Below are 12,387 nucleotides of genomic sequence, written 5' to 3'. Positions count from 1 at the left end.
TACCTTAAAAAAAGCACACTATTAATAAACAAACCTACTTATCATCCCCATTCCGACCCCCACCCAGCCCAAAAGTGCCAAAGATACTAGCGGCATTACCGCGCTGGATGGCAATATTATTATATATAATACAATGATATTTATATTATAATACAATGTAGCTAATACCATTTGACGCAGGATACTTAATTTTCCCTAATTTTGATATGCCACAAATTAGGGAGAGTTAAATTTTTGGTTAAATGGAAATTATTAACTACTTTCCTGGTTCCATGAGTAATTTTTCCTCGTTTTTTTGTATTAAAAATTGTAATCATTGTTCATGTGAAAAAAAATACCCGAGATCATCATCATTATGTACCTACGGTTATGATGGTTACCCTTTTGAATGTGATAGTACTGACAGCACGATAAAGAAAAGTGCATACATATATTGAAATTGAAAATTCTCTGAAATGCCGGATTATTAGATTAGTACGGGAAATATAAACTTTTCGCCCTGTAATCCGGCGTTCAGGTGTGTAATCTGCCGAGGACGACCTAAGTCGGATTGGCGGGAGCCGGATTACCAGCAGCGGTATCATGGTCGTGTTTTTATCACTTATCATGTCATGCGTCACTTTCGGACTTAGGTACATAGTTGTTAGAACGTGACAGGCATGGTGACAAATGATAAAGAGACGGCCATCATATCCCTTCTGGCTGCTGGAGCCTACTTTATTTACAAAAAACAAAATTCTAAGCAATATGTACCTTATCTCGTTTTAATAAGGCTTTTAACTGGACAGTAACTTGTGTCGACTACAGTTCATGTGGGTATGAGTTAAATAACAAGTACTTGCCTACTTTACCCTAACCAGAGATGTACAAAATGGTTTTAAAAAAGCATTTAAATACAAAATGCAAAATACTTTTCAGATTTACTATTTCAAATGCAAAATACCAAATAGTTTTGCGTTTTGTATTTCAAATGCTAAATGCAAAATAGGTATATTCAAAATACTTTTTCAAAATAAAATACCTTTTGACTAAATCTCAGATAATTTAATTTATTTTAGGTATTTATCATAAGAAATAGAGACACAATGCCGAGCCGAACAAAAACGTCTAATAACATGGCACCTTATGCATGACATTTTGGTTATATTTATCAGTACGCGTATCAATAAATTCTGTTAGGTATGTTATTAATAATAGTCCATCGGTTCCTCTCTCTGCGGCCCTGACCACCGGCAGCTTGGGCCTTGCCCCGCTGCTGGCGGCACCCTAGGTTAGGTTTTTTATAATGTGTTTATAATATTTTTAATATTGTTTTTGTGGGTTTTTTTATATTTTAATTTTATATACATATTGTAAAAAACCAACCTAAGAAGAGAAATAAATAAAGGAAATAATACTCACTTAAAAAATAATGTAAAAAACTAGACTAACGAAAAGAGAGCCATTTGTCCATGGCTCCATTTTGTGACTTGTGTGGCCATTTATTTCGGTTGATTGTGCATCTAGTTCTTATTTTATTATTATTACACTTTTCTTTTATTAATAACGACTGGACTGGTATTGTTAAAAAGTGCAAAAAAATAAACATCAGTTTTTATTTATTACGCATTTTAACAATACCAGGCTAGCAGGCGCCTCTATCGGTCAAATTCGGCAATACAAGCGTCATTCGTTCATTTCATTTTGTTTGACTGGTAATGTTGGCTGAACTTAATCACAAAGTATTTTGCATTTTGAAATGAATATTAAAAATGCAAAATACATCTCGAAAAGTATTTCAAATAAAATACAAAATGTTTTTTACTAAAAGGCATTTAAATGCAAAATACAAAATAGGTATTTTGCATTTTGTATTTGCATTTTAAATAGAAGTATTTCAAATAAATCGCATCTCTGACCCTAACGACTGACCCCAGAGAGTAGATAATTTATTATATAAGACGGGTTAATGGCACCTCTATTTATAGGTTTTTACGATGCTGGCGTAGATATTTGTAGGTAAATAAACACACGATTTTTTGGTTAATTTTAGTAACTTATAACTTGATAAAACACTTCATAATAAAGAAAAATATGTAGGTAGTAGGAATACAAGTCATAAATCGTTTAATGCAATTATATTAGGTAGGTATGCTAAAGAGCGATGTCTTTTAGGAAATCATAAGGTAACAGATCTAACTTTTGGTTGTATCATAGGAGCTTTAACTAGTAGTAGCAAAGATGGTTCTGCAAGGCACAACGTCAAATGCAGATAAAATTACAGTTCGTCCCAAAACATAGGTATGTGCCTCACTAACACAATAATAACGTTTATTTATAATAAAGTCAATGTTGCTAATTCCGTCTACTAGCGTTTTTCTCGAACAAAGAACAAAATTTATATTTTCATCGACAAACCATCGATTGCTTTTAGTTTCAGCAATCAAAAGCAGTTTTTTTTTCCTACGATTGAAAATCAAAGAATGTGGACGGAATAGTCCCTATGACGGAATTACCGACATTAACCTTATTACAAACAGCAACACTCTTAACTGTCCAATGTCCATCTTATTTTGTAGGTAATTTAAGATTTACCAACTGTCAGTTAATAATGTGGGCGATGGTATTCGTTGATGTTAAAAAGCCGTTACAGTTTAAGTAATTATTAAGTCAAGTAATAACTTCATTCAATTATCTAGGAAGTTTGAACAAACTCACTTGTCACGTTTAAATTAAAATTGTTAATCAAATGTTAGTCCGAGCGCCATATCCGAATTAAACCGAGTGACATTATAAAAGTGTCACGACATGGTCACGACACATCGCATGTTCTGGTTCTGATTTTTTTATTCGATTCGCGATTAGAGAATTTACACCAGTCTTTTTTACTTTATTTTTCCATAAATAGGGAACTAATCAATATTTTACTAAACGCCACTTGCACCATCCCACTAACCCGGGGTTAACCCGTTAAACCGTTAACCCAGTGTCAATATGTACTGGTAACCATGGTAACTCCATGTTTAACGGGTTAAGTTAACCCCGGGTTAATGGGATGGTGCAAGTGGCGCTAAGACAGACAGAGTTAAGAACTTTACAGTTTATACATTTTATAAAGTAGGTACCTATAGATAATACATATTAGTATTGTATAGTATAGTATAGATAGTATAGGGATAACTATATATATTATGATATTATTATACAGATGTACAAAAGTGTATGTGAAGTATCCAACCCGCTTTGGGCCTGCGTGAGCCGCATCGCATCCCTCTCGTGAATGAAGGAGGCTTCCCATCCAGGGCAGGGGCAGGGGAGGCAGGGAGGAGGGTGCCCAGCAGTGGGATAGGTCTTATACGTATAAAGGCTGATTTTTTATTACCATACTGGATGGGTACAGTCAGCATCAAATAGACAGTGACGGCCAAAGTAGCCAATATATCGAAAGTATAATAATTATAATATAACAAACATGTGTTACGATACGATAAATACTTACTGGCAGTGGCTGCTATAATCAACATTTTCCTGGTATTACGAGTAAAAATGTTATACATATACAAATTATTCAACAGTCCAATACGCCATTTTAATTTAATTATTCATTTCCCCGAACAATTTTGTTAATGTATGTACGAAATTAAAATAGTTATTATTGCAATATTTTATTGTGTACGTTTCGGACTCTGAAATTCGCAGACGGCCATTTAATATTTAATTACTGTAGCACTTCAATTTGATTAAAGTCAAAGGTGAACGAACCGGCGGGGCTTGTCTGACTACAAAAGTTATAACACACGACTTTAACTATAGGTAATTTTTTTGCTAAAGCATTGGCCCCAATTGTGTAAATGTAATTGTATGCCGTTGCTGATATGGAGAAAGAGAGAGAGAAAGAGAGAGAGAAAGAGAGAGAGAAAGAGAGAGAGAGAGAGCGAAGAGCATTGTGAGCGAACATGCTGGCCCGCAGGTTTGCTAAGTGTTGAAATACAATAAATACAGAAGTATTTTTGTGCTCCTTATGTACTACTAATACAGATATATAATATCATTGCATTCGTACCGGTAAACCACATAAATTACCTGGTTAAAATATATTTGTGCACTTATTGTTTTTGTACAACCTAACATTGCAACCCAGCCCTAGTAGCACGGTCGCATTTTTATCGTTTATCACCATGCCTGTCACGTGCCTGTCACGTTCTAACAAATACGTAAGTGCGAAAGTGACGGGCATAGTGATAGTGGATAAAAATGGAACCATGCTGAGCCCACTGAAAACAGAAAATAATGATATGAACTATTTGATCTGATCTGTTATCGCCGTTATCGGCGCCTATATTAGGGTTCAGATATATTATTACTTTATTACAATAAGCCTGAGCAAGAGTTGCGATGTGACAGGCTGACGTTTACGACACGAATCCCTGGATACAAATTACTAACAACCTCCATAGCAAAATGAACCATATCTGTATATTAATAGAGTAGAAACAGCGACATTTACACCAATATAGAAAAGTTATAGGAAAAAGGACATTATTGACAGCCTTTAGGGCATAAAACTAGATAGCAACAAATTAGGGACGTCAAATGTTACCAAATACTTAGTTAGGGAATTGGAAATACATTATCGCGTAGGCCGGTCGTGGATGTTTGCTAACTTTATTATTTTAGGGTTACCTGTCAATTCACAATATTACCTAGGTTAAAATATTACCAGAATTATTCGTATACCTATAAGTATTATGTGTGTGTCCGGGACATAAAAACGTGCTAACACACTTGTAACGTCGGTGACATCGTCCGCCACAACGTGACGAAACCCCATTCTTAAAAAAATAGATTTAAAAAAAATGTCGAACTGCTTTTACATTTGCTTACCTGCCCTGCACTACCTGCAATTCAAACATTCGCTAGAATGCTCATTACAAGTAAATGCTCAGCTGTATCAGCACAGCACCAACCTTTCTAGGATGATCTAGAGATGTGAAATAGACATCTGTTAGATATCGAATGTTACGTAAGCATTTGCTAAAGCAAGAGTTCGAATAATATCCCTCATTATTATATTTATAGTATGTATTTTATAAATATGTGGTAGTTTATATATATTTTATTTATTTATGTAATTTATACGTATAGTTTGCTTTTTTTAATTCACTCAATATATTTTCTCTCTCTGCACCAATTGAAGGTATCTCTGTTTGGCCCTATGGTTGACTGGTAGATAATGCCATTTGGCATTAAGTCCGCCATTTGTACATTGCTGTATATATTTTGTGCAATAAAGTTTAAATAAATAAATAAATATCTTTTAGATATCGCCAAGATACGATAACGATATGTTTAAGATCTAACCTATCAAATTTGACATCTGCGCGATTCTGGAGATACTCTTGAACGATTTCCACAAGATATGGCTTAGAGATCCAATTCACATCTAATAGATATCTAACTCTATCTAACGTAAAAGTGACCTTGGTTGCTTGAATTGCGCTGCAAAAGAGAACTAGTTGAAATCTAAACCATAACGTATCTAGAATGGATCTAGTACGTGTCGTCTCTTGTGAATATCTTGAAGTTCGAATACGGCAGTAAGTTGCATACAATGTCACGTTCAAATTTTTTCTCAGAAGGTAGAAGATTTTTATTCAAAAGATGTAAATGTTGTCATCAGAGCGGTCCGAGGCGCTGAGCGGGCGGCTGTCAAAGTCTGCGTCCGAGCTGTCATGCGCGTCGCCGGCGCCGCGGACGCCGCCGCCGCGCGCGCGCTCCGCGCACCACCACGCGCCGCTGTCAGTCGTGCACCGCACGCAGCACTTCTTTACTAACCTGAAGGTGAGTTACTAGATGGCGCTGTGCGGTCGATTTAAATCTTAGATCGCGCTAACGGTGTGTCAACGTATAATCATTAAAGTTGGCGGTTTGATGTATTCGGGTTATGTTATGTGATAGTGACATAAGTTCTACTGGCAACCTTTCATGTCAACCACGCGCCATCGTTCGTGCTATCGAGGTTCCAGTGCATTAGGTTTAAAAGCCTATTTATATTTCCTTGATCGACAAAAAGAACACAAAAACTTTTCAACTTGTTTCAAGGAAACATCGTAGGTATTATAGGTATAATATTGCAACGAGTTTCATTGCGAAACTTCATGGATGATTTCATTTGGCTATTCCATTTCCAACCCTTTGGAATGAATGTACTGATTTTTCAATCAATCAATTCTTTATTCGTTCATCACACCTGTGATTGATTTATCCTAGTTTATTACGGGATGTAGGTACATATTATGTACAACATAAATAGGTGATAAATTAATATTCTAAGGAACAGCCATGATGTGCCTTTTGGCGTATGAAATAACTACTTATTAAATTATTATCTAACTATGTATATGCATTTTTTTTTATTAAAAATTGGCTTACTCATGGCCACAGACTAGCCGAGGCGAAGACGTGGCCTACGATGGAGCGAGTCTGCCCAGAAGGTGCCTGTTCACCCTTGATTTGAAGGTTGCCGGGTTATATGAGCTCGGAAATATAGACGCCGGCAAGGAATTCCATTCCTTGGCAGTGCGCATAAGGAAAGAGGAAGCAAAGCGCTTCGTGCGGATTCGTGGAATATCTACCAAGTAAGGATGGAAACCGCCCGTGCGTCTAAAAGTCCGATGGTAGAATGGGGACGGTGGAATAAGCTCGTGTAGCTCTTGAGCACACTCCCCGAAGTGCAATATGTAGAACACCGACAGACTGGCGACTTTCCGCCGATGGGCCAAAGACTGAAGCTTACCCGTTAGCTTCTTGTCACCAATCATCCTCCTGGCTCTGCGCTCCACTGAGTCTAAAGCAGCGAGTTGGTATTTAGCTGAGCCGTCCCATAGGTGGCTGCAATACTCCATACACGATCGGACTTGAGCTTTATAAAATGTTAGAAGCTGTCCAGGTGTGAAGTATCGCTTCACCTTATTTAGGACGCCCAGCTTTCTGGCCGCAGTCTGTGCTTTAGATTCAATGAAGGTGCCGAAGTTGAGGACTGAACTCAACTCCACGCCGAGGAGTTCCAGGCTGTCAGTAATAGGTACAGATGCACCTCGGAAAGAAGGAGTCAGTTCGAATGGACTCCGTTTTGCGGAAAACAGACACGCCTGCGTTTTTGAGGCATTGAACGCGACCAGATGCATATATATTTTTTACATTATTTACATGGGTTTTAATTTTATCCGGCTTTTTACGTCAGTTATACCTACCGTAATAAACTAGGATAAATCAAACAGTGACAAGTGTAAATCATATTTCGATGCGTCAATATTTTTCGCAAACCACATTTTGCCCAACCATAAATCAAACTATAAAATATTTTTTCCTTTTTTATTTCACATACAATACATAAAAATCTCATTGTTATGAAAAGTATAACTACACATTTTCGTACAGTCGCAAACAATAATGTTTTGCTAAACGAAGCGCGCAAAAATATACGACACTCTTAATTTATGGTTAATAATATATTCACCGCTGAGCTACGGTCGTAGCTCTACGTCGTAGCCGATAACACGGAATTTCCCGATAAATAGCTAAGCTAGCTTTGTTCTTCAAACAAACACGTCACTTTTGACACTTGTTTGACACTGACATATCCGATCTAGAGGCAAGACGACAGTGTCGTGATTACCGCTGATTAGGTAAGATTATCAAACAGTGTCATCTTTGTCACTAAGGTTAGGTAAACTAGGATAAATCAAACAGTGACAAATGTAAATCATATTTCGATGCGTCAATATTTTTCGCAAACCACATTTTGCCCAACCATAAATCAAACTATAAAATATTTATTTCCTTTTTTATTTCACATACAATACATAAAAATCTCATTGTTATGAAAAGTATAACTACACATTTTCGTACAGTCGCAAACAATAATGTTTTGCTAAACGAAGCGCGCAAAAATATACGACACTCTTAATTTATGGTTAATAATATATTCACCGCTGAGCTACGGTCGTAGCTCTACGTCGTAGCCGATAACACGGAATTTCCCGATAAATAGCTAAGCTAGCTTTGTTCTTCAAACAAACACGTCACTTTTGACACTTGTTTGACACTGACATATCCGATCTAGAGGCAAAACGACAGTGTCGTGATTACCGCTGATTAGGTAAGATTATCAAACAGTGTCATCTTTGTCACTAATGGCAGCAAAAGCCTCCATCCACAACTATGTTCTGTCCAGTGATATGCCTGGCAGCATCGCTAGCAATGAAAGCCACTGTCTTCGCCACGTCCTCGGGTTTGATGAACTCTCCAAGGGGCACGCGCGGGAGAATCTCTCGACCGAACTCCTCGGGATCTGTCAAATTAAAGCCAAAAATGTTCTTCACAAGACCTGATCGAGATGATGAGACCTGGTTGAGATGTTAATCATTAATCAAAAGTAAATAATTTTAATTTTTTGTAAAAGCTTTTAACGCTGACTATACTTTTCTTTCCACATGCAACTAATAGGCTCTACTCATAGAGACAATTCTTAATAAGTCCATACCCCGGATTATTGTTTGCGGTAATGATTTACACTAGGTAGCCAAAAACTAGCTAAAAAACTGTTAAATTTGAACGTTTCTAAGTGTAAGGCCTTAGTGGACGCTCGAAGCGGAGCGTTCAGCGGGGCGTGCAGCGTGGCGTCGGGCTCACAAGTGATTTGAACAGCGTGCAGCGTGCACTAAGGCCGCATTTGTTTAACATGCACGCCGCACGCCCCGCCCCGCTGCACGCCCAACTCGAGCGTCCACTCAGGCCTTACACTAAGCCTCTTTTGAGCATTGCGGGTTTTACCTCATTGAAAATGAGTCATCAGATTGGGTTACAATCAGAAATAAACTCTAGTCCTTACCTATATTCGCTCTCTCTATAATCTTCGTGCCCGTAACATAGCCCAGAGCTACAGAGTTAGAGCGAACTTTCTTCGGCCCCAGTTCGTAAGCGATATACTTTGTCAAATGCTGTATCGCCACCTTTGACAGACTCTCAGTCAGCAGCCCTTCCACGTACTTCACCGCTTCCACGCCAGATATATTGACGACATTACCTGCACGCAAACGTACAATTATTATTATAATCTAATGACTATTGACGAAGATAGATATTAACTATTATCATATGTCCTTGTCAAAAAAAAGCACTGGTGGCCTAGCGGTAAGAGCGTGCGACTAATTGCAATCCGTAGGTCGCGGGTTCAAACCTCGGCTCGTACCAATGAGTTTTTTTGAAACTTATGTACGAAATATCATTTGATATTTACCAGTCGCTTTTCGATGAAGGAAAACATCTTGAAGAAACCGGACTAATCCCATAAGGCCTAGTTTACCCTCTAGGTTGGAAGGTCAGACGGCAGTCGCTTTCGTAAAATTGTTGCCTACGCCAATTCTTGGAATTCATTGCCAAGCGGACCCCAGGCTTCCATGAGCCGTGGCAAAATTCCGGGACAACGCGAGGAAAATGATGATGATATCACCTTGTCAATTGTTTAATGAACATTTAACAAATAAGATAAGCATCGCAAAGTCAAATATGTACGAGCATGACTCATCACCATCAGTCCGCATTTCACATTCCCCCGCAAGCTATCGTGAGACGATATCGGACAAGGTAGGTCACAGGATGAAAAAACAGTTTAAAATTAGAATGAACATTTCATATTCAACCAAAAACAATAAATAAAACAAATAACCAAAAGAAAGAAACTAATTAGGTTGATTAATTATAAGTCTTTAAATTACAACTACTTTGTTGCTAAAATGTTGGAGAGACTTACCCTTTGACTTGATAAGAAGTGGCACAAATTGTCTCGTCAGGTTAAAAGTCCCCCTGAGATTCGTATTTATATGCGCGTCAAAATTTTCCATAGTAGCCGTCAAGATATCATCAGATATGAACACCCCGGCATTGTTCACTAGCACATCCAGCCGTCCGTATGTTGCAGTGACTTTATTGACAATCATTTCAATATCAGCATCCTTGCTGACATCTGCTTGTATCCCCATAGCTTCAGTCTCACTGTTCGCTGTACAAATATCTTTCACTTCATCTATAGTCGCTTTAGTACGACCAATGATGACTATTTTAGCTTTTTCTTTAGAGAAATGTACGGCTATGGCTTTGCCGATACCCGAGCTCCCGCCGGTCACTAGAACAACCTTGTCTCTGAACGCCATAGTAACGAATGCATCGTGCATCAGCAGCGATGCTTTTTATAGACATGTTTATTTATATTATCATAGCAAATTTGGACAATAATCTGCGGATTTGTTAGCCGGTTGTGATAAAGTCACCTTCATCACCTTCATGCACACTACGTTTGTCGCTAATAATAGTAATAATCCTAGGCGGTCTTCACATTGGACCCCGCTCCGATTTGCGACCGGGACTTTATTTCATAATCGTAAGTACAGGTTTATTATGACTGCTCATATTGACCAACCGGCTATTAGTGTTATTACGGCATAATTACAGGGCGAAGTTTGGTTTTATTATTATTTAGGTGTATAAACCTCTTTGTGATAAATTCGGATAAGGTGACTTCGCTTGTGACCAAACATGTAGTTCTATTTTCAAATGTACATGGCATGACCTGTTGTACCATGTTTTGGCAAATACATATTCTGGTACACCCAGTTTGTCAGTAGAAAAAGGCGCGAAATTCAAATTTTCTATACGACAACCCTTCGCGTCTTTATTTTTATAATTTGCCGCCTTTTTCTACTGACAAACTAGGTGTGCCAGAGCAGGGATGTTGCGGATGCAGATTTTTTGACATCCGCGGATGCGGATGCGGATATTTAAAGGCTCACATCCGCGGATGCGGATGCGGATGCGGATGTCAAGATTAGGTACTTAGAAAACGTCAAATATTACATTTTTAGAATATTTTTATTTAAAAAAAACGAAACGTTTAGTATTTGAGCAAGAATATAGGTGCGTTATATTTAATAAACAGTAACTTCGCCGACTTTTCTGGATCTAGACGATTTCGTTATAGGTAATGACGAAATTACCTAACACTTACGCCGCCGCTAAGACGTTCCTGTACCGACTTGTTCGACATCCGCATCCGCATAAGCTCCGCATCGATTTTATGCGGATACGGATGCGGATGCGGATGTTGAAAATAATGCGGAAGTTCCGCGGTTGCGGATGCGGATGCGGATGTTCGCAACATCCCTGTGCCAGAGGATACCAATATCTGATTCTGATTCTTCAACTTTAATAAAAACTCAAATAGTTAATTATAAGAGAAGGGAGGGGAAGGGAGGGAAACCACAACATGGCATAATGTTTCCACTTGTATTTTTAACCAACTTCAAGATTTCAAAAGGAGGAGGTTCTCAATTCGGTTGTATGTACCTTTCGACCGATTTAAAAAACCTTTTATTTTTTTTGATAAATGTACAATTTGTATATACCTATGCAGTATACCTTGGTCTTGGTTTCATTTTTGTCAAGACCCAGTTGTTCCATACCATTCGTCGAGTGTGTGGCCGGTGTAGGTATAACGTGTGCGGCGTCATTGTGAACTTTATCGGAATGCACGAAGGATGTTATTGGTCTGTAGACGGGCGTGTCAGCTGACGTCTTTGGCGGTCATAAGATTATCAGACGGTGCATCACTGTCCTTATCATTCAGATTTCAGATGATTTATTCATAAATGTACATCTCATTTACATTACATACATTAACAGCAGAAAAATCCTCCGTCCATAACTATGTTCTGTCCAGTAATATGTCGGGCAGTATGGCTGGCAAGGAAGGCCACGGTCTTGGCCACGTCCTCTAGTTGAATGAACTCTCCAAGTGGTACGCTTGGGAGAAACCCTCGCTCGAACTCCTCGGGATCTGTCAAATTAAAGACGAAAATGTTCTTCACAAGACCTTCTTAATCAAAAATAGAAAAGCAATTAGAAATGGTGTAAGAAGTAACCTAGTAGAACTGACAGATTGTGTTAATCTTATAAAGGAGATGTTCGGCGTTTTTACTTTTTCGAACGTGAACTTTAGAAAATCGATACTTAATGAAATTTTCATAATGATATTTTAAGTGTTTATTTTTATTTCTTGCAACATTTAAGCAATCGAGGGTGTGATAGGCGTAGAGGAGCTACGATGCCACGAAGACATATAGATATTGGCGTCAAACAAATAGCACCCCTCTTTTTGCGTAGGCACGCACCCTCTTTTTGCGGGGTTTAAAAATAGTAGTAGATACCTGCTTTTCTTTTCTCAATGAGGGCAATAGAATTCACAACTTTACCTCATTTTAAATTGCAGATTGCATTACAATCTAATAAATTAAAGTCCTTACCTATACATATTCCCTCCTCTAAAATCTTCGTGGTCCGCGTGACATAGCC

At 38.1% G+C, this 12,387-nt stretch overlaps 2 protein-coding genes across 2 annotated transcripts in view; one reads left to right on the top strand and one right to left on the bottom strand.

The window, feature by feature from the left end:
* Positions 1-12,387, top strand: part of LOC134661376 (multiple C2 and transmembrane domain-containing protein-like) — a 60,607-nt gene that overhangs the window by 31,327 nt on the left and 16,893 nt on the right. Inside the window, exon 3 of the mRNA XM_063517427.1 lies at positions 5,660-5,820. Within this exon, the coding sequence (XP_063373497.1) occupies positions 5,660-5,820 (161 nt within the window). The remainder of the gene's footprint in view (positions 1-5,659; positions 5,821-12,387) is intronic.
* LOC134660788 (3-oxoacyl-[acyl-carrier-protein] reductase FabG-like) lies at positions 8,155-10,221 on the bottom strand. Its single transcript, XM_063516580.1, has 3 exons — positions 9,794-10,221; positions 8,873-9,067; positions 8,155-8,332 (listed from the first exon to the last, which is right to left on the bottom strand). The coding sequence occupies exons 1-3, from the start codon at positions 10,212-10,214 to the stop codon at positions 8,172-8,174; spliced, it is 777 nt and encodes a 258-aa protein (XP_063372650.1). The 5' UTR covers positions 10,215-10,221; the 3' UTR covers positions 8,155-8,171.

This window comes from Cydia amplana, chromosome 2, assembly GCF_948474715.1.
Source record: "Cydia amplana chromosome 2, ilCydAmpl1.1, whole genome shotgun sequence".
NCBI classification, from domain to species: Eukaryota; Metazoa; Arthropoda; class Insecta; order Lepidoptera; family Tortricidae; genus Cydia; species Cydia amplana.
Note: the sequence above shows the minus strand (reverse complement) of the source record. Positions and strands in the feature narration are given on the sequence as shown.